This window comes from Myodes glareolus, chromosome 13, assembly GCF_982192425.1.
Source record: "Myodes glareolus chromosome 13, mMyoGla1.1, whole genome shotgun sequence".
NCBI lineage: Eukaryota > Metazoa > Chordata > Mammalia > Rodentia > Cricetidae > Myodes > Myodes glareolus.
The window spans coordinates 25,130,839-25,154,224 of NC_142038.1; the positions used below are offsets into that span (position 1 = coordinate 25,130,839).

The 23,386-nt window shown below is 42.7% G+C and overlaps 1 protein-coding gene across 7 annotated transcripts in view; it reads left to right on the top strand.

Annotated features, from left to right (window-relative positions):
- The window catches only part of Piezo2 (piezo type mechanosensitive ion channel component 2), a 373,285-nt gene that overhangs the window by 270,560 nt on the left and 79,339 nt on the right, over window positions 1-23,386 (top strand). For all 7 annotated transcript variants that reach the window (XM_087896005.1, XM_087895998.1, XM_087896002.1 and 4 more), the window contains 8 exons: window positions 245-393; window positions 1,957-2,187; window positions 5,162-5,285; window positions 6,951-7,246; window positions 8,697-8,845; window positions 10,758-10,931; window positions 19,720-19,937; window positions 21,853-22,013. In XM_087896005.1, coding sequence (XP_087752131.1) covers window positions 245-393; window positions 1,957-2,187; window positions 5,162-5,285; window positions 6,951-7,246; window positions 8,697-8,845; window positions 10,758-10,931; window positions 19,720-19,937; window positions 21,853-22,013 — 1,502 coding nt within the window. The remainder of the gene's footprint in view (window positions 1-244; window positions 394-1,956; window positions 2,188-5,161; window positions 5,286-6,950; window positions 7,247-8,696; window positions 8,846-10,757; window positions 10,932-19,719; window positions 19,938-21,852; window positions 22,014-23,386) is intronic.

Below are 23,386 nucleotides of genomic sequence, written 5' to 3' on the forward strand. Positions count from 1 at the left end.
ATGAGGCTTATGGTTTGTTACCCTTGCTTCTTGGGTGGCTACATGGCATCTGCTTGACTCTGCCTTTTTTCCTTCTCTATCTCTGCTGGATTTTCCACTGTGCTATAGTCTGCACTGTCACAGGCTAAAGCAACTTTTTTTTTATTAACCAATAGTAATAAAACATACTCATAGCCTACAGAGGGAATTCCCACATCAGTCAACTACATGCATACGTAGTCATATGAAGTGTTTGTCTATCTAGAAAAGAAAGAGGAAGATGAGGACAAGAAAGAAGGCTCCGAGGGAGAAGGGAGCCAGGAGGAAAAGAGGAGTGTGAGAATTCATGCCATGGTCACGGTGTTCCAGTTCATTATGAAGCAAAGTTACATCTGTGCCCTCATCGCTATGATGGTAAGTACGTATAATGGCCTACAGGGCACAGTAGGTACAGACCCCAAGCCTCTAACCAGGGTAGGGGCATCAGCCTTCCCTAAGCCATGACAGACATTTCTGGATATGTTAATTTTTCATGGGATCTTTTTATGTTATAGATTCCAAAATTTTATTGTCTTCACTTATCTTCTTTTCAAATGTTAATGTGTTTGTCTCAGATTAGCTTATCAGGTTCAACTGGCTCCTGTTTTGCAAACTTAAGAGGACACAGGGGTAGTGTTTCTAGAAGCTATTAAGGGTATTTAAGGCTGATGTGAGCTGCTTTTATTTCTCTCCGATTTGGATGAAAATTTATCCGTTATTTGCTATGGTCGCATTCTTCCTGGGACAAGCACCCAGCCATCATGGTTCTCAAGAGCTGCTTTGCAAACTTTCTATTTATGCAACCTCAGCTCTCTACCCTAAAATCTCCACCTCCAGCTTCAAAGTGGAAGATAAAGGATGCTCTAACCCCTCCTTTCCTTAAGACAAACTGTCTTGGAAGAGAGGATTTGTTTTGAGAAGCATAGTATCCTTATTTATTTGGAGGAATTATACTGTTTCTAAAGAATAATGTTGTCATGAAAATAATCCAGACAGTAGAAGCCATCATACTAAAATAACTTAAATAAAAACAGGTTTTATCCCTAATTTATTCTAAACAATAAAAATAACATTCACTTATAAAGCAATTTGTGCTTTATTTCAAATTGCTGAGAGGAGATGTGTGTCCTGTTTGGGCTTCATTTCTGTTCATTCTTGTCTGGTTTCCAGAGTCAAAACAAACTGTTAATACCTCCAGGGCTTGAGGATTATTTTGGTAATTCCTGGTGTTTAGGAATTGGATTGACTTCAGTTAGCCTCAGCCATATCCAGAACACTTTTCAAAGGGCCTTTTCATGAAAGAGTGCAGGGTGAGAGAGTCCGGAATCAGGTAGCAGGTTTCCGGGCATTAATAGTATCCCTGAGTCTGATTGGCAGTTGCTCTGCCAGCTGGCACTAAGATAACACCCCTAAATCTGTGAGAACATTGTGGCAACAAGGAAAAGACATCATTTGTCCATAGGATCTGACCTGTACATATAGGACAGAAGCTGAGGTCAGTCTTTGCCCCTGCTGTTTATTTTAGATACCTAACATGCAGCTTTTTAAAGTAAAACATCTAGTTTCTATCATGTGTGCCTACTTGACATGAATGTTTAATCTCAACTTCGGGTCCTCAAAATTCCCATTTCTCAACCAGCTGTAGCCCACACTCATTCATGAACCAACTCCACATTACTGGGGAAAGTAAAGTTGCTTTCATATCGCAAAGTAGGGTAAAGATAAAGAGATTTGGGCGAAAGGCCTTTGACTGCCCTAAGAGAAGCACAAAGCTAAGGTCACGTTCAGCCCTCTCTCCACCTCTCCTCCCTTCCCTGTGCTGGGATCTCTCTACTCTCCCTTCATCTAAATACTACTACCTTTTCTGTATAGAGAACTTGGAACTCCCTAGAGTTTCTTGTACGCTGACAGCTGCCCTTTGTCCCCATGGCTCTGCAGGCCTGGAGCATCACCTACCACAGCTGGCTGACGTTCGTGCTGTTGATTTGGTCATGCACCCTTTGGATGATACGCAACAGGAGGAAATACGCCATGATCAGCTCGCCTTTCATGGTTGTCTATGCAAATCTGCTGCTGGTATTGCAGTACATCTGGAGCTTTGAACTTCCTGAAATTAAGAAGGTCCCAGGATTCCTAGAAAAGAAGGAGCCAGGAGAGCTTGCTTCAAAGGTAAATGAATGAAGAGACAGGGAAGAAAGATCAGTAGTGGTGATCATAATCACCGCAAACAAATTTTCACAAAAGTAGCCTCTAAATGATTGGGAAATAAAAATATGGGAGATCCAGACACCTTTCTTTTTGTTCAGAACTGGAAAATAGCCCCAATGATCTCCCCATTAGCCTACCATCTCTGGTCCCTGTTTCGCTTACATTTTGTGTCTGGGTCCTACCATTGCTCAGGTGCACAGGCGAGGCTTGAACTGACTGACAATCCCTCTTCAACCTCCTGCGTGGCTGGGATAAAAAGCCCATCTAGTGTGACTGGCACAGCATGGATGGCCACACGCTTTTAGTTTTGACTTAGAAATGACAGACTTTCTATTAAACAATTATAGTCATTATGCATAGTTTGTGTGACTCAGCATCTCCTAGGTTTATTTTAGTAAATTTTTCATAGCACCAGCTGTGTTACTCCCAGTTTCTCCTGCATCGGTAGATGTGGAAATAGGATTATACAACGTGAAATAGAAAATGCAACATAAACTATATGGAGAACCTGCAGAATTGTTTGACAGCTTAGCAGTTTGTAAAATTCAGCTTCTTTGCATATGCCACTGGAGGTAATACCTTATTGTGGATTATATTTTCCTGTTTATGGTCTAAGAACATTCTAGCAGCAGAAATGAAACTATAACTGTTTTGAAAGACAACTTGTTGTAGACAAGGGTCTCCATTTAGATAACTGCTAACTTACCAAAGCTCCCACGTGATGATAGTCATCAAAACACAAGATTACCAAGTCAGGTGGCCCAGGCCTGTAAACCCACCAGCTCAAGAGGCCAAGGCAGAAGAATCTCAAATTTGTCATCGCTACAGAATGAGACCAAGGTCCTTGTGAGGACCTTGGTGAGATCTTGTCTCAAAATGAAAAGCTATGATGGGGTGGAATATAGCTCAGTGGTCGAGAGCATCCAGAGCCTTGAGTGCAGTCACCAGTTCTGCTAAATAACTGAGCAGGTGAACAATAAATAAATAGATAAATAAATGCATCCTACTGGCTAGCAGCATGTCATCTAGAGTATAGCTGTGAGCGAGACACAAAATGAGGAAGCAAAGAATGTGGCCTCCAACCTTCTCACTGCTGCACCCCAGAACATCTGGACTGAAGTGGTTTGCCGCAGTGCCAAAGTCGGACTCTTGGTCCCAGCCACTCTCAAATTCTTTCCTTCAGGAAAGACCCCATATGCTTCTAACTGTCTCTAACCTCTGACTATACGTTAGCTATACAGGTTTCTTTCTCAGTTCTTGGCTACAGTGTATGTAGTAGAGACTTCCAAAAATGTAATGCCAAGTTTTGCACTAGTCCTCCAACGCTTGGCTTCATTTGTCTCTGCATGGTTGTCAGGGTTTACAATCACAGGTTTTAGTTGAAGGCGAATGATGATTGGCAGAGGTGACTTTGTCACGTGAGTAAAGATGCCAAGCGGCGCCGCCTCAATCCTAGATCCTAAATTCTTTTCTTTTCTTTCCGTTTTGGCAAATATTTACTGAAAACCTTTTCTGGACCCCAAGATATCACGTCACGTCCGTCCACTAAGAGGTCCAGAATCAGCAAAAACAGACAAATGTTACCAAGACACTGGGACTATCACACACTGCTGGCAGGGGTGGAAGTTGGTGTAGCAACTTTGGAAAATATATGTTTGTCGATTCCTCCAAAAGTTAAACACGCAGCACGGATGGGCAGTGCCAGGCGTAGCTTTATATAATGTCCCGAGACAGGTGGAAACAAAGAGACATGGGAAAATGATATAAATGTTGATAGTAGTTGTTAGCCATTGTAGCCAAGCAAGCAACTTAAATGTCCTCAACCGATGAGTACGTAAGCAAATGCTTGCATCTTTATAAAATAATATGCTGGTCCCTAGCAAAAAAAAAAAAAAAGGAATGAAGAACTGTATACACATTATAATGTTATTAAACCTACGACACTAAATAAGTACATCATTTACAAAAGAGTATGCATTACATAATTCTCTCTACTTAAATGTTCACATATCTGTAGGTAAGCACAGACAAGAAATAAATTAATCATTGGCTAGAACTGATATATGAAATAAAGGAATGACAGAAACTGTGCTGCTTTGGGAGGCAATGAAAAGACATCAAAATAGATTGCAGTAACTGTTGTGCGACCCTGGAAGTGGACTGAAACCCGCTAAGTAGACAGATTCTTGGACTCTTCTCCAGAGCCTCATGCATCCTAAGTATCTAGCCTACCTATGTGTGTATATATATATGTATGTATATATATATATATATATATATATATATATATATATATATATGTATGTATATATATATATATATATATATATATATATATATATATATATACCACAGTCTTTGAAACGTACTCTCTTGAAATGAGTAAGTTGTGTGGTATGTGAATTGTATTTCAATAACACTATTATCAAAGCCAAAAAATGTCCCTGCTATGATCTAGACAGCATATTCTCTAGAGGAAGGATCTCCTATATCAGGAGTTTATCCCCAGCCACAAGAGAATGTCAACATAGACATGCGTCGGCTTAGAATTCTTTCCTCAGGCACTGAGAAGATGAACAGGAATAACAAGCTGGTATGACATGAAAAACTCTTTTCCATATCTGTGGGATCTTCCAAATAAGGAATACCGAAGAGTCAAAGGAGTGTCATACAAGACACACCAAACTCTCTCGGGGGCTGGCTGTCAGGAGGAAGTCAGTCTCTGACACTGACCTTGAAGGAGTCCATTCGCTGATATTGGTTTCTTGTTACCTTGAAATTGTTCGTCTTCCCGGTGCCTTGAACAGTGCTCCACATGATCATAGCCTGTGAGTGACGCTCACGTGCAGAAAGACGTGTGCACTGTGTCCCCGCGGCCACAGGGAGAATGCACTGCCGACATTGCTGAGTCCCCACCTCCCTGTTCTGCTTTCAGATTCTCTTCACCATCACATTTTGGCTGCTTCTGAGGCAGCACCTCACAGAGCAAAAGGCCCTTCAGGAAAAAGAGGCGCTTCTGTCTGAAGTCAAAATTGGAAGTCAAGAACTTGAGGAGAGGGGTAAGTGGGGGACTGGCTGCTCTTCTAGAGGGCACAAGTTCGATTCCCAGCACCATGGGGTAGCTCACAAACATGGAAGCTCAGGAGACCAAATGCCTCTTCTAACCTCTACAGACAGAAAGAAACGTTTAGAGCGTACGTGTGAGCCCATAGGAACTACCTGTGTTGTTTGACTTTCAAAGAGGTGACTCCCAATGGAAGACAACACCAAATATCAGAGAAAATTTCTCTGAAGACATACTTCTAGTGAGAATTGGGACCAATAAATTAACTTAAATCTTTGGATTTAAATTCTTGGCTGTTTAAAGATAGGAAAGAAACGAAGCGGGCTTGGGGAGCAAGGGAGAGGTAGTGATTTATTCACGGTGTCTTTAGATTTAGTCTTTCTGTACAGGTAGACAAATCAATGAGAACTTGCTTTCTAATTCCCCAGGCAGATGAATAAGGATGTTTATTGTTTATAAAATGGGTTAGATGATATTAAAGAGGTATGGGGACTGGAAAGATGGCTCAGTGGTTAAAAATACATTCGGCTTGCGCAGAGGATGTGGGTTCCATTCCCAGCACCCACATTAGGCAACTCTTAACTGTCACTCCAGCTCTTGGGGGATCTGCTGCCCTCTTCTGGCCCCTACCAGCATCTGCTTTCATGCACACATATTCTCCTCTGTCACACACACACACACACACACACACACACACACACACACAAATAAACTAATTTTTTTTAAAAAATAAAAAAAAGAAGAAGTAGCACTATGTAAAGCTAAGTAGCATCAGTACTTGGAAAAGATGGGTCAGCAACCCTAATGCAGTAAACACACACACACACACACACACACACACACACACACACACACAGCACAGACCAGCAAATGTTGTTTGTTTAGTTGTTAACTTAACTTTGATCCTTCTTTCAGGAACCGTACTCCCTAAGATTTAAATGTGGCCTCTCTGAGCTTGTCTATCCAGCACAATGATTAACTCCTCAATTTTAGTAAAGAATGGTTAATTTAGTATAAACAATCTAACCCCCAATTCAGTTGTAGTTCCCTCACTCTGGGAAGCCACTGGTTTCTTAAATAAATTATTCAAGTGTAGGTAGCTTTGGAAAGACAGTGCAGGGAGCTTTGACACAAATTCCTAGATACCAGCAGAGTTTAAATGAAGACAAGATTTTCCTTTCATACCAAGCTGTTAAATTATTTTAAGCTTATCTTAATAATATTTACAATTTAAACTTAAAGGAAATTGTATTTGGCCTTAACTCTTATGCTTTTAGTTAGTTCAGTCTTTGGGTTAAGACAGCTAGCATCGGTTGCATTCTTGCCCTGCTTATGTTTCTGTCTATTTTCATGAAACAAATAGAATCAGAAATGGCCTCACAGTGTGATTTTGACTATTGTTACACTTCATCTTTCCACTGTCTGACCCTCGATACTGAAAATGTCAAAAGGGCTACAAAGAGATTAGCATACAATACTCTTTTCTATACTCCATTTTAAGAAAGTTAGAAAAAAAAAACCTATCAGTTAGTTGTCTTATATTTTAGAGTCATCTAAAGTCATTTAATAACTCAGAAAACACATGCTTCCACGCCCACATACATCACCCGGAGCCAAAGCATGGCTGTAGCCAGGACTAACGACATGGTCTTCTGTTTAGACGATGAGGAACTCCAAGATATACAAGTAGAAGGAGAGGCCCCAGAGAAGGCAGAAGGGGAAGAGGAAATAAAGGAAGAACGGCATGAGCTAAAGAAGGAAGAGGAGGAGGAAGTGGAGGAAGATGATGACCAGGATATCATGAAGGTGTTAGGCAATCTGGTGGTGGCCCTGTTCACTAAATACTGGATCTACGTGTGCGGGGGCATGTTCTTTTTCGTCAGCTTTGAGGGGAAAATCGTCATGTACAAAATCATCTACATGGTGCTGTTCCTGTTCTGTGTGGCCTTGTACCAGGTAGGTAAGCATTATATGCCCAAGGTTTTAGTTCTCACACGTGATCTGTGAGTAGAGATGAGTTCTCTCTTAAAGATAACCACATTCTAGAAAATGATGACACTCAGAATCCTAAAGTCAAGAATGACTTAGAATCAATGGATTCTCTCACTGTTTAAAAAATTTTTATTTGATCAGTGTTTATAGCCCACAGCAATATATTTAAAATAATCTTGTAGGTATTTAAGTATATCAATCATTTATTCTATAACTGATAGTTCAAACCGTTGAATAATATTTATAAACTTTATGGAAGAGAACCAGCAAAAAAAAATACCAATATTAAAAAAAATCAAAGTCTATACATCTTAATGAACTCCCATGCAGTGGAAACAGCCATTCTGAAGCTACGGTCCTTCATGTTAGAGGTTACACATCTGTTATCCAGTGTCATCTTCTGCGCTTAAAAGTGAAAAACCCATGGTAGGGATAAAACTAGAACTAATTTAGACATTTTTATTTTAAAATCTTTAAAACTTAAAAATTTCTAAGTTTTCCAAAATGCATTGATTGGAAAACTGTCTTTAGATCATATTTTTAACATTTATTAATTTAGGAACAATGTGTGCATAACCTTAAGTAATTAAAGATTCTCTAGTTTGCTCATATTGCAGGTTTTGGGATCAGGAAGTGGTTTGTACGTCTGTGTGTGTGTGTGTGTGTGTGTGTGTGTGTGTGAGAGAGAGAGAGAGAGAGAGAGAGAGAGAGAGAGAGCGTGCTTTGGTAGTATAAACTAATGATATTCAAATGAGTTGGCCTCTTCACAGACTTTGTTTGACCTGATTTGAGAAGGGAGCCCAAGGACACAGGCTAGAGTAACTACAGTATTCTTTCAGGCATCCAACAGAATACCTGACAATCACCATAACAAGACTTCTTTAGATGTGATAATGAGAGTTCGAAAATGTTCTCAGCATAAATTGATGAACTCTTGAATACCTCTAAGGTATTCAAGAAGAAAGAAATGTCCTCTAATGAGTATTTTACATTTTTGCTCATTAAATACAATATTGAATTTCAAAATGAGTGCAGTTTACTGTAAACAACAAAACAAAAAACGTCATGGCTGCCATCACTTGTTCTCCTAGAGATGACATGTGTTGAGAGGCTTCTGGATACTGTCTAGGAACTCTGTGAAGCATGTACTCACGGAGGAGAAGCTGGTACCAGCAACTTATACAAAGCCGCAGTTAGCTATAGCTACTTCAGCTGCAGTTCTAACGCCTAGCAACACAACTACACTGCCAAAAGAACCTTAGAAAACCTAAAACCAAAATAAACTTCACTTCAAAGATTCCTATATGTATTCTGTGCCTTGCTTAATTAAGCCAGGTGCCTATATGAGCCTTTTTTACCCAGTCATTTTTCTGTATTCTTTTGTTTCCTTTACTTTCCATTGTCTGATTTGCAGGTTCACTATGAATGGTGGAGGAAAATTCTGAAGTACTTCTGGATGTCGGTGGTCATTTATACCATGTTGGTGCTCATCTTTATATACACTTACCAGTTTGAAAACTTCCCAGGCCTGTGGCAAAACATGACCGGCTTAAAGAAAGAAAAGTAAGGGATCCGTGCCTGGGATGGGATGGAGCGGGAAGGGGGGCACACGTGTCGATGCTCCCAGCGCGCATTGTTCCTGAAAACTCAGTGCACAATTTTAGGAAAACGTGATGCTGTGAAGGTTTGTAAGGTCTTCAAAGGCAAGTTAAAGAGCCCCCTTCTCCTGTGTTCCCTCTGTCAAAATCTGAGCTTGAAATGTAAGAAAAGGGTTCATGATGGCTGGCCGGTGAAAGATTTTTCATCCCCCTTTTAATGAAAGATGATTTTTAGTTATTCATCCCGTGGAAAACACAGCTGCCTTGTAAAATGTTCTGCCTTCTGCTCCCCGGATCAGCGCATAGTTTTCCAGCCTATGGGAGGCTCCTGGGTTCACTTCCCTCTTCCTGTGTCTAGGCTTAGACCCTAAGGAGTAGTTGGTGCCACAGAAAAAGGCATTCCTGCTGAGCTGCTGCCCCAGAGTGACAGGATTGCACGCAACCGCATGCAACAGATTAGTCTTTCTGATCTTCTCCTACAAATCCCTGGGATTAGTTTAGAAATCCAGCTATATCTGGGTCTTGATTTGAAAATGCGGAGGTGCCAAGAGATGTATGTAATTAGACAAATACAACCACACGGATTCATTATAGATGCTTTTTGAATACTTGTCCTGTGCCGGGGATACAATAGGAAACAAGAAAGGGAATTGAAGCTTGGGAAGCCAAAATGATCAATTTACTGTGATGCGTGTGAGAGCATTAAAACATGCATTAATCTGTGAAGGAAACCCTAGGCTGCTGGAGGGCTGCAGGAGAAGTAAATGGCATAGTGGTCTCACAATTCTTTGGAGAGGGGTCCTTTAAATTCTACCTGGTGCGCAGAAGCCAAACTGTTCTGAGAAAACTGGGATTTTGAGTCTAGGATGTGGGAGAGCATCCTAGGCAGAAAGTAGAGCAAATATAAAGGCCCAAAGGCAGGATAGAAATGGTTGTGGGTACAGAAGGGATGAAGGAAAGTACCCCCTCTGAGAGCAAGAAGACAGCAGAGAGGTGAGAGGGCACAACGAAAGTCCAGGCCAGGTACAGTAAGCAGTTTGTATTTTATTCCTGCTGGAATTTTCTTCAAATCTTGGAAGCTTCTTTGGGAATGGGACTTGTGGGGAGCAGGACCAAAGTCACACCACATGCACTTAGCAACTGTCCTGTGAGAAACACAGGATCCTCTTCAGACCGAGGAGAAGGAAGACAGGTAATGGTTGTGTGTGTGCTGGTGGGGGAGTGGTCCATAGGCACTTAGGGGGTGAAACAAGCCTGCAGGAGTATGCTAGAAACCAGAGATGCTTTCAGATGGCTAAACTTCGCACGAGGCAGACGTTGGCCCCATTGAGTGGTTCAGGAGAGGCCAGCGTGGAGAATGGCTTTGCCAAGGAAAAGAGGGAAGCCAAGGCCAATACTGGAACCACTGCTTTCCAGTAGGAATATGGGTCTGGTTGCATTGGAGGTCATGGTGCTGTTAGTCAGCAATTTTGTCTTGGCAACAGAAAGGTGGGTAAGTTCGTGGGAGGATGATGAGGTCAGTCAAGAAGAGCGCAAGAAAAGGTACCCCGACTGAATCAAATGGATTTCAGTTGCTAGGTACAGTACAAAGAAGGAGATGGGGCTGTAGGAAAAACCAGAGATGTGTGTTGCGTTGACCCCAAAACTATTAGAAGAGTCTGCATGTTCGAATACAAGAGAAGGGCAAAGATGTAGCTGCTGAATTGGTCTACAGGGACTGGTTACTGACTGCTGTGAAGACGAGCTAGTTGGATTGGTACAGATAGTAGGGAGGAGTTATAAGTGGTCAAGGCAGAGAATGGCTGCTGTGGTTTGTGAGAGAGGCTGGCCGGAAGTGCCTCAGAGAGGTCCCTGCTTTTGTTCTGTCTCCTTCACAGGCTTGAGGATCTCGGCCTGAAGCAGTTCACTGTAGCGGAGCTGTTCACACGCATTTTTATCCCCACTTCCTTTCTTCTGGTGTGCATCCTCCACCTCCACTACTTCCATGACCGGTTCCTGGAACTCACAGACCTCAAGTCTATTCCCAGCAAAGAAGACGCCACTATCTACAGGTGAGCAAGTCAAAGGGGCGGCGTCTCCCATCTGCGCTGGTACCCCGGCTTCAGTGGAAAGCCAAATCCAGCACTCTCACTTGGACTTTCAAGCTTGAATTTCTCACTGGTGTGTGTGTGTGTGTGTGTGTGTGTGTGTGTGTGTGTGTGTGTGTGTGTGTCCCAGGCAGCAGAGTCACAAGATGCCCTTTGAGAATTTACCCCGTGGGGATAGGGTGGGCAACAGAAACTGTCCCCTGTCACTCCTTCTTCCTTCAGTGATAGTCAGTACGCGACACTGAGTAGTCGTTAGAACTCAAGGGATTTCACAGACAGCTTGATGGAGGGAAAATGATCATCAGTGACACTTGTCAATTATCAGAAAAAATTACGACTTGATGTTCTTTGATGTTGCTATGATGCCTACAGCTAAAAACTATTTACTATTGAATTCTGATAATATGCATGCTTAATTTAAGTATACTTAGCAAATCTTCAAAAGTCATTTTCAAATAATTTAGAAATAGGTTTTAGGCTTGACGTGGGTGACACCTGCCTGTAATCCCATCACTGGGAAGGTTGACAAAGGAGGATGTGTAGCCACCAATTCAAGGCCAAACTAGACTACAAAGTGAATTAAAACAAATAAACAAACAAAAGCCAAATAAACAAAAATGGGGGGAGGATGGAGAACTCTTACATTTGTGAGATTTAACTGTTGATCATTGCTAATGATGACTTATAATTCTTTTTGTTCCTAAAGCGCTCTCTTCCCTTCAATGAGTATTTTCTTCTCTTTAAAATTTCTTCTTGTTTGTAGAATCTTTCTGTCACTTAATAGTGACATGTGTCTCATTGCCATGTGTCTGGGTTTTCTGATATATCGTCAAATAGGATATAGGATATAATTTGTAGAGAAGAGTAAGTGTTTTCAGAACCACAGTTTTATGGAAGACAAAAGGCTCAACGAAGCTTTTACCAGACTAGTCACCTACCTGTGTTGGCTGTTTTTTGTCTACTTGACCCAAGCTAGTCATCGGAGAGGAGGAAGCATCAACTGAGTAAATGCTTCATAAGATCATTCTGCAGGCAAGTCTGGAGGGCGCTTTCTTAATTTGTAATTGATGAGGGAAGGCCCACGCCATTGTGGGTGGGGTCATCCCACGTAAGTGGTCCTGGGTTATAAGAAAACAGGCTGAGAAAACCATGGGGAGCCAGTTAAGCAGCTTCCCTCCATGGCCTCTGCATCAGCTCCTGCCTCCAGGTTCCTGCCCTGCTTGAGTTCCTGTTCACATTGCTTTTAATGATGAACAGTGAATGTGGAACAGTGAGGGAAATGAACCCTTTCCTCCCCAAGTTGCTTTTGCTCACGGTGTTTCTTCACAGCAATAGTAAACCTAACCAAGACACCGCCTAAAAAAAGATTTAAACTGAGTGTGTATGTGAAACTTGAATTTAGCCCAGAGTTCCCTTAAAGGACAAGTGTACTGTCGGGCCTGTTACTTCCCGTGACACATATATGCTGTCTACTTTCTACAACTACAGCAATACAATACTGACCTGTCAACCAGTAAGAGAAGGCAGCCCTAAATGATTCAGCCTCTTTGAGATCACCACTCCCTTTCTTCCTGCCTGTGGCTCAGCCCTGAGCCTTCCTTTAGTGGCGACTTTTCCAAGAAAACTTAGGAGCATGAGAAAAGGGGAAGTGTTGAAGAGTTCCTTGGGATTTCCCTTTCAGATCTGAAAACAAAATTTGTTTTCTAGGTCCTTACAGAAATTAAATAGCCTTGGTGTTATGAAGTTTTCTGTAAGAGTGTTCTAGGAAAGTCACAAAAGTTGAATTTAAATATTTGGTGTGTACATCATCTTTTTAAAATTCTCTCTGATTATATATTTTTCTAACTGATAATTTTCACCTCCCAGTAAATTTTTGTCCTGAGTTCTAATCACTGACTGCATTTAGAGCCCAATGGTGAGGGAAAATAAGTAAGTTCAGAGTTGGGGTCGACTTCCCTACTAGCTTTCTCTTACCTTTTTGCTTTGTTAGTTTTGTGAAAAAAAACTGGTTGCAGATGGGGAATAATGGGCTCTTATTAAGTTGGTTTCAGCACTATTGTTTCCACTGGTGTCCTGTTGTCCTTTTGCTGTCTTGTACAACTCTGGTGTGTGTGTGTGTGTGTGTGTGTGTGTGTGTGTGTGTGTGTGTGTGTGAGCATATCCAGTATAGGCAAAGAACACTTGCAGATGAAATAGAATTTGCTGTGTTTAACCTTTCAGAAATTATAGTTAGAATTACAAAAAGAATTTATATGCATGCATAAGAAAAACTGTTATAATTTCTCAGTAGGCAACCTCAGAAATATCATTTTACTTACCAACATGACAGAACAATAATACACTTTATGTAGTAATAATTTTTCAAGAGCCACTTAAATTACTTTGATATCATTACAAATTATTTATGATTTATGTTAGAAAATCGTCAATACATTTTAGCTTAAGTTTTAAAGATTGTAAAGAAAAGAGACTGAATTAGAACATTTTTAAATCTGAAAAAGGAGCAAAAGTTGATCCTTCAGATTCTAGTTTTGTCTCTGGTAATGTGTGTCTTCAATTTAAGCATCGGTACTCTTTAATAACATCTGTGAGATGGGAGGGAGGAGGCAGAAGGGGAATGTGGTCATTGAGCGTTTTTCCTGTGTGCATCTGACTTCATGATGCTTCTGAATCTTGCTGCCTGAACATTTTTTCGAGGCACAGGATCTGTGTGGATGACGAAACACTCGCCGAACGCCTAAGGGACAGGCTCCTCCATGGCCTCTGTCTAACTGTCTCCTCTTTCTCTCCCGCCTGTCTCCCCTTGCATCCTTGTGCTCCCATCTCATCGCGCAGCCATGCCAAGGTCAATGGTCGCGTGTATCTAATAATAAATAGGTGGGTATGCTGATGTCTTCTCTCTTCTTTTTACTTAAAAAATGTTTCCTCATATGTTAAACCTTTTCCTGCTTTATGAATTGAAAGTGGCGTCCTCAGTGGACGGTGACCTCAGGTACGCTCATGGTTGCACTTCGCAAGCCAAGCCATTTTGGTGGTCATGCCAAATGGTGCTGTACAGTGGCTGTGGAGGTGGTCCAGGGTCTTCAGCTGGTGCTCAGTATTTGGTCTGGGTCCCGACTTCTACAGCCCATTGATTTTGCTCTTTGTTCAAGCCTTCCCTGAGAGGTTAACACCTCACTGATCATAAAATCGAGAGCTCAGCTCAAGAACTGCCTCCTCCACACAATCCCAACAATGTCAACGTCCTGCTGGCACCTGTCTGCCCTGCCTCCGGATTCCCGCGGCAGTTTCTCAGGCTTTCCTTCCAGAACCCTGCTTGTCTTAGCTCCCTTGCTAGAGGTGTAAGCTCCTCGGGTCTGGATGCCCTGTGCTGTACACAGAAGATGCCGCACCGCTGAACCCTCGGCCCTACTCATTAGTTGAAGAAAATGGCCACGGTGCTGTGTGGTTTTTAACAAATCAGTTTCCAAATACAATTCTACAAGAAAGATCAAACTATTAAAGAAGGGTTTTTTTCCATCCATAGAATTCAGTGTGTCCCCACACCACAGGAAATACAAACTAAACATGGTCCTCCCTTACAATGAGTGTCACTTGAGCTAATAGAGATAAACATTGTACAAAGACTGTCTGGCATCTGCTGGAAGCCAGTGTGAGAGAAAGTCCCAGCTCGGAAAATCCTAGCTTCTGATTAGAGAAGGATTCACTCTAGTTGGGGATCTTCACCAGCTACTTAATTCCTGTGTCCAGACAAAAGATAAGTGTCTGCTTGCTGTTTTTCATAAAGCATGCATCACTTATCTTAATAGGAGATATGTATCAAGATCAGACTCACCCCTAATAATTAAAATTACCAAATAATCCAGCTTTGCCACTACCTTCTTTCAGTGAAATCTCTCATCCGTGGAGGAAGTCAGAAGAAAGGCTAACATACCCCCAAGAGGAAATGTTAATTAAATACATTTGACCCTCATTTCAAAACATGTGCTTCATGTTATCTTTAAAGTGTGTATGAATTTTAATTGGACCTCTTACTCAATTTGAATGGCAGAATGAGCCCTTCATCACACATATTTGAAGTTCAGTTTTATTTTATAAGGAGAAAAATGTGTTCAGAAAAATGATTTTGTAGATTTGAAAAAAGAGATACACCTACACATATAGAATATGTACATATAGAATATGTACATACAGAATACCAGATAGATATTACTTTCCCCAAAATATGTAGTAAAAGAAGGTAGCATGCACTGAGACACTTGGAAAAGATAGAGAATAATTTTATTAAATTGTGGGAAAATTGACAAAATATCAAGTCGGATATTTTCTCAGGAATGAAGTCATTCATTCCATGGTGTAGAAGGAGAAATGTGCAGCCTCTCTGGATTCCATGCAGAGAACTCAATGCCGTACATACAGTAAGATGGGACACATACATGTAAGGTGTGAAGCTAAAGTCACACACAGATCAGCTGTTTCTATGTGAATACAGTCTTCCTGATGTTGTACTAGCTCTGTAAAAAAAAGCTTCAGGTGTCACTAATACTGTGAACCCTGCAGATGTACAGTACACCTCCTTCCCGAACGTCAGGCATTTCTTATCCCTGTGGGAGGGGTGAGCACAATGTGTATTTCACATACTTAGGATAGTTTATAGAATTTAGACTAATGGATTTTACAATGACCGCTTTCCATTTTCTTTAATGGAAGCTAGCTTAATATGCAGCTTCTCAAGGCCAAGTCCTAGTACTGAATTAAAACCTCTGTGGCTTTCACACAATTCGGTTCAGTGCAGAGAGTGTCTCCAGTGCACAGGATGCCCTCACTAACAGTCACTGAGTTGTGGTGTGAAAACGCACAAAACAGAGGAGGTGATGGAGCAGGACCAGATTGCTGCCTGCCAGAGGAGTCCCCAGAACACACGCTAAGAATAATTCTGGCAAAGCAGGTGGAGCGGGGTATACACAGCCCTTAAAGGAAAGATCTGGATTCATAAATGAAGGTGAAAGTCATCTGCCTTGTGGTGGTGTGAAGGGTGAAAACATTTCTATTCCAAAATTAATAGTGAGAAGCCCATAGCTCAGAGTGTAAATCTCACAACCCCTCCACACTTTTATTCCAAAATTAATAGTGAGAAGCCTATTGTAAATCTCACAACCCCTACACACACACACACACACATGCGCACACACACACGCACACGCATGCACGCACACAGACGCACAGATGGATGAATGGCAACAAGGATACAAGAACAACTGGGAAAAAGAAAGAAAGAAAATGTAAAGAAGTGAAATGAACTTTTTGTGAAGACAGTTGTGTGAAGTGGTTTGATGTTCAGAGGCAGGAGGAAGACTCCCCAGAGTCACCCCACATCTGCCTGGTGTCCCAGGTTAAAGCCTGTCCTCTGGGCAGTAAAACACTCTATGAACCCGGTGAAGAAGGACAAGCATCATGAGCTCTGCAGCCTGCAGTTTCAGGGACTGTCTCCCTGGGGTGGCATTCTCTGGCTCGAAGAGACATCAGCTTTTCTGGAGACCAATCCAGCCGCTGGGTATAGCAGAGGTCAGTCAGTTCCTCCAGCCCTGGGCCCCAGAGTTTGCCGTGACTGAGAGCTCCGCACAGAGCCGTGAGCAAGAATAAAGAGCAGATTCCCTTGAGAGACCCTGGGCATCTTCCATGAGAAGGGTTTTCTTAAATGTGCAGATGGGCAGGCAGCAGAATCATCTCCCATGTTTAGCCTCTTCTCCACTGCCCTTCAGTGAGAGGACCCCTGCAAGAGTACATGCTGAACCCTGATTTTCACGAGGATGAACTTATAATGCAGGCGACCACACCCAAGCGTGAAAATCTCTCCTTCGAAGATGGGGGCTTTGCCTTAAAGTTTTCCTGCATAACTCCTCCTGATGTGAGTCATTCACAGAAACCGCCCTAATTTTCAAAATATCCTATGAAGTAGGCCCAACAGTTTCCATCCTACAGTTAGCAGGCTGAGGCTAAGGAGGCAGGCCCAGTACTTCGTCAAGCGATGTAGGTAGAGACTTTTCCCACCGGGAGGTTCTGCCCCAGGCTTTCTGTTGCTGACCCCAGGCCTTTGGCATTCTTCTTGATTATATTCTCAAAAAGCAGTATGATAAAGATAAAAATGAGAGATCTGAAAAGTGATTTTAAAATAGGATGCTCCAACCAGCTGTGCATTTAACATATTTTCATTAATGCGTGTTTCATGTGCACACATTTTCCTGAATATATAGTGAAAGAAAATGGTCAATGAAAATCTCAGAGGGTTAACAATCTCTGGTGTGTGTCTCTTCCCTTTTCCTTTGTTGTTACCCATCCTAAGACATAAAGTGACATGCTTCGGACACTACCTGGATGTCCCCCTGTCATTCCTCATGAATTAAATCCGAGCGCAACAAACATGAGTTGCAGAACTCAGCGCTCTTCTGCTCTCAACTTTGTCTGGCCCAGAGTGCTTGTAAAGAAGTGTCTGGAAATGAGTATAGAGCTACTTCCAAAAGCTCCAGTTCAGAATCTTGTTCTACTGCCTTCATTTAGTTGGTGTCCTCAGTATGCCCTCGCTGTGACAAGCAGTTTGGGGGCATCTTTACTGAAGACATTTCACCATGTGGTCCCACAGTGACTAGAAACAGTCTCATGACTAGGAGTCTTATTCCACAAATAGCAGGGATTATTAGAGAGTTATCTTGTCCCTTCAAAGTTTCTACCATCTTTAAAATGTAATCTGATATCACCACTTCCATAGGATAAATGACCGGTCTTTGTCCTCATGACAGATACCCTCCTATGTGTACATTGGAGGCCTGCAACAGTTCCAGAATACGTGTGTGCTGGTGACTCTGACACCAGGTTGCTGCTGCACCCAGACGCATCTCATACAGAGCCCTGCCAGATCGGCCGGCAGATGTTATTAATACAAATGCACAGCACTGCCGTCGGAAAAGAGTGTGATGGTTACAGTTTTAAAACTTATCAGCTTTCCAGCAATTGAGAATATGAGCTAGCTAGCTTAAGGCAAGGGTAGGATGTCAGCATAACCCTATCCCCAGCCATTTTCCCATCCGTCCCCAGCCACACCCCCATGACCAGCCACACCCCTAGGCTGAACTCTTCTGCAGACACTCTTTCTGCCTTAAGTTAGGAGTTTGCTCCTGGCATGTGGTACTCTACCTGCCTGACCCCTGTCAAAGAGAATGTCTTTTTAGGTACTATCTAAAAGCCCAAGGGAAATGCGGACTCAAGCCAGCATTACCTTCAAACCATAGATGTGTTTTTAACTATTCTGTCAATAAAGATAGCTTAGAATTTATCCAAACAAATCTACTTATTTGATATAAAAATTAACCAAATTTTAGAAAAGTTAAATAATTTTCTGAGATTCTACAATCCTGTTTGTAGGATAGTATTGTCTATTCTGCCATGACCAGGTTGAAACAAATAGAATAATTATTACAAATGGGAAAAAATGATTAGCATTTCTGGAATACATGTTCCATAAAACACTCTTTATTATCTACAGTGTCTTTTATAACATTCACCCAAAGAAGAATAAAGAGCTTCCCATTTTTCTGAAGCAATTAGGAAATTAGGCACATGGTACACACCCACAGTCCCAGATACTTGGGTAGCTAAGGGAAGATTGCTTGGCCTGGGAGTTTCGAGGGCAGCCTGAGCAACACAATATTCTGTCTCAAAACTGTAGTGTGGGACGAAGCTCTCACTTGTGCTGTCTGCTATGAAGTAAGGTGTGGGACCAGGCTGCTGTCAGGGCCGTAAATCCCCACCCGCTGTATTCTCGCTCCGGCTCTGGCTCCTCCAGAATCCCCTGCAGCTTCCAGTCCAAAATGCACATCAGTGGTCCCCAGACGAGATGTGCTGCAGATGCCGTAACCACTCCCAGAAGTGCGTGACTCTCCTCGCATATGCTTTAGCCGCTGGTAGCATGAGATTAGCCAATGCCAAGGCTGGCTGAGAGCATACATTACTTAATCCTTTGAAAAAGCCTTCGGTAACCTGTGAATGACGTGATTCCTGCAAGGTGGTCCAAAACCTTGCTAAAAGAGCATGATGCAGTTTGACTGGGGAGTCTCTAAATCCTCTCCCCTATAAACTGATCATTCCGCCCTCTCAGATCAGCTGCTAAGCCTCGGTTCCTAGGGAAAGCCCACTACCGTTACCATTCTGGAATGCACTTGGCATTAGGTCGTCACCGCACCTGGCATACCCCTATGTGATAGTGGATGATGTAAGGCATGCTATGTGATCTCTGACCTCCTTGTAATTCCTCTGTTCTCATCTCCTTCTCTTTCCTTTCTATTTCAATTACTTTGAGCAGCATCAAGAAAAAATTACCAATCCACCAGAATGAGTAAGTCCCCCTGTGAAGCCATGAAATGCTTGCTCTACATGACGCCATTTCATGCTTCTACATCCTAAATTCTGACCATTTTTTTTCCACCAGGAAAAAAAAATGTCAAGTTTAGGTGCTAATAGCTCTCATTCCTGACCTATCACTACCACCTGAATAAGAAAACCTAACAAAGCTGAGTTGACAGTGTGTGTTTAGAAAGAACTTAAACAGACTTACAAAACACGATGAGACGCTAATGCCCATGGCACAGGGTCCTCGTACACATACCGATTTGCCTTGGTTTGGCCTTCATTACTTGCCCCTTGACTGCACCCTCCTGGCGCGCTTTCCCCTCCTCACTCGGCTGCTCTCTGCCCACAGATTGGCCCACCCTGAAGGAAGCCTCCCAGACCTAGCCATTATGAATATGACCACCACCAGCCTGGAGAAGCCTGAGGTGCAGAAAATGGCGGAGCCTGGGGCAGAGAGGCCAGAAGAATGTGCCAAGAAGGCAGAAAAGGGTGAGCCGGGGAAAGACAGCGACGAGTCTGAAGAGGAGGAAGAGGAGGAAGAGGAGTCGGAGGAGGAAGAAACCTCAGGTAACCAGCCCCTCTCCTCGCCTGCCCTCGCAGCACAAATGACAGAGTGCCTTTCTCCAAAGCACCTGCCTGTGATTTTGTCTAATAAAAGTTGAAGAATAGTCTTGGTTGCTATCGTGATAATATTCATATCCCAATTACTGCAATAATTTCCCTTCCATCTGCCTGAAAGGGAAGAGGGCAGGTGCTTGGCTAACCATTCATGATGACAGGCAGAGTGTCCGTGGGGAGACCCAGAGGGGTGTGTTCTGGTTTCTGCTGCTCGTGGGAACCTCTCACAGGACCTATCCCACTATAGGCCCTTGCTCAGAGCCACTGGCAATTCTGATGTTACCTTCAGAGACTCATTCTTGGGGAAGGCATTCTGAGGTTCGTCAAGGAGAGTGGCAATATGCATACATTGCTACTTCTGGTCCAACACTTACAGTGTGCGAGCTAGAGGAGGTGGTGTGTAATTGCACACTTGTCTGAGTGCTCTGCAGTGCTCTGGGCAACACTGACTTGAGGGCTCCATCTTTGTCAATAGACACCCCGCTCCACTCCAACTTCCTTCCCAGAACTGCACTAACCAGGAATGAGTGGAGTGGAATGGCCATGGTTATTGAGAAATGTTACCTGACAGAAGATGCAAAAGGCAGGGAGTTTGGACGCTGTCATAATGCTCAGACAGTGGCATAGCGTGGCCTCTGGGCCAAGTGGGAGATACTGTACACGTCTTAGCTGGATCTCTGCTAATGTGACATAAGGAGGAAAATTACTCTTAAAGACATGCCCTGAGACCTTGTTACTTTCTCCAATTCGTCTTAGAAGACCCAAGATAAGGACCAAATGCCTTTTTCACATCTGGATTGCACCCCACAGTGGAGGATGGGCAATCCTGCCAGACAAGTAGTTAAAGCTAGGATTTCATTATACTACTTTAATGAGGACTTTGGACTCTTCTAAAAGGGTCCTATCAAAAATCCCCCTACACCCTTATTGCTCTGCTGTACACACCTCTGAATTGTTTCTTTACGTTGACTGTCTACCTGAGTCATAGGCATTTTTGATGTAACTAAAACCTTACTAAATGTTCAGACCAAGGACAGTCACATTACAGCTATCTCTGTTGGGTTGACACTCTCCAGAACTGAAATATGGAGAGACAAAACTGTCCTCTGTAGCTTTCAGTAAAGTTGACAGTACAGGGATATAGTGGTGTGAACCCCTAAGGTAGAAAATATGCAATGGATTATTTGAATAAGAAGATGATTAGAAGGGCAGGAGAGATGGCTCAGAGGTTAAGCACACTAGCTGCTCTTCCAGAGGTCCTGAATTCAATTCCCAGCAACCGGGGGGGGGGGGGGGGGGGCTCAAAACCATCTATAATGAGAATGGGTGCCCTCTTCTGGCCTGCAAGCATACATGCAGGCAGAACACTGTATTCCTAATAAATCTTTTTTTTTAAAAAAAAAAAAAAGAATGATTAGAAGTTGGCCACACTTTATGAAACCATACTGATTCTAAGGGTGAACAAGCTGTCTCTGCCCACAAGTAGATCTGATGGTCTTGCTTACTAAAGGCGATTGAAGAGCCTTAACCACCCATTTGTCATTTGTGCTTGATGAAAATGATGTTATTTACAGAGAGCTCAGGTCATTTAGCATAGTCTCAAAAGTAAATCAAGACGAAGTTCTTTTCACTGATTTAATTATAAGGCCAATATAGTAACACGGTCCCTTGTGTTTCGACTTACGTTCTGAATCAGCAGTGTGGCATGGGTCGGGGTCTTGGGTGCTTCCACTCCAGGCTCACAGCACGCATCCGCTAACTATTGAGCAGACTCTCATTTCATCCTAAAAGCGACAAGAGCTGCTCCGGCTTGTTACTAGCGCCGGCCGTGGCCATGCTCCTGGCTGTATTTCCTGCCTTGCAGATCTAAGGAACAAGTGGCTCCTGGTGATTGACCGCCTCACCGTGCTCTTCCTAAAATTCCTGGAGTATTTTCACAAGTTGCAGGTGTTTATGTGGTGGATCCTGGAGCTGCACATCGTCAAGATCGTCTCGTCGTACATCATCTGGGTGACTGTGAAAGAGGCAAGTGTTAGGGGGGCTGGAGAGATGGCTCAGTGGTTAAGAGCATTGCCTGCTCTTCCAGAGGTCCTGAGTTCAACCTCATGCCTTGTGTTCCCCGAAACACTCCTGCCAGTGAGCCTAAAACTGAACCCATTGCCCACATCGTCTCTCCCTTTATATAACTAAGAAATACACATCTTTTCTCCATCTGAAACCTCCTGCGTGTTGCAACTGGACATCCTTTCCAGGGTGTAAAGGGGATCACATCAGACCTGTCTACCTAACATGTTGTCATGGGTAGCTCTTATTCTTATACTCACATGGAGTTAAGACCCTTACACTATAGCCCAGACCACCTCAGGAGTGCCATTCCTGGACCATCTGGGAGATGTGGGGTTCACATATTAGACAGCTTGCTTCTCTGGGAATGCAACTGACCTTCTCTGTCATCTACAAGGCCTGCAATCCCCCAGCCCACATCACTCCTATTTAGATAATTCCATTCTCAGCTCAAATTGCTGGCAGCTGGACCATCTTTCTCTACAGGAGTTAGGCTAAGCCAGGAACCCCAATCACAGCAGGGCTCACCCCATCAGCCTTCTTGGTGTGTGGCTTTGCCTGGGACATTAATGGATTTAGTATTTTCTACATGTTCCCTGAGTGCATGGAATCCTCACCTTGAACTTGGTTGGGAATTAAGACTTACTATCTTTGCTTATCACTTAGAAAATTTTTTAAAAAATGTGCAAATTGCATATACTACCTTTATACAGAGAGCCTTAAAGATATACAATGAAAGAAATATGAGGTTTACTTCATAGTAAATACTTTTAATATAATTTTCTCTGTAACATTCAAATTGACCCTGCCTTTGGCTAAGGGAGAAGAGTCAATTCATGGCTCAAAGCGTTTTGATAAAACACAATGTGCAGTTTGTTTTACTTTCTGGGTTCACTTTCTGGGCTGTTGAATATCCCTATGAACAGCAGATCTTTCTCGTTTGGTTAATTCGGGGCATCATCTCTTGCTATCTTACTATCTCAGCACGTAATTCTCAGAGAGAATCTTTGCCTCTAGTATTGATAACTGAATAAGAAGAGTAGCTGACAGCGTGCTGCATACAGATGGTTCATTCCTGTTTTCTCCGTTTTCATTGTCTAAGCCAGATTTGAAACCTCTTCTCTCAAAGGTCACAGAACTTGATGCCTGCTACATATTCAGTTTTATAGTGAGTGTATGCTGTAATTTTCACTTGTGAGTGTTAGTAGCCCCGAGAGAAAGTATCAAAATAAGTTCATTTGTTTCGTGGCTGAAGAAGACAGTGATGCTTCTGTATTCTTCAGGAAACTTTGAGCTGTGGAGACTGATTAGACCTGAAGATATCTGTCTCCCTG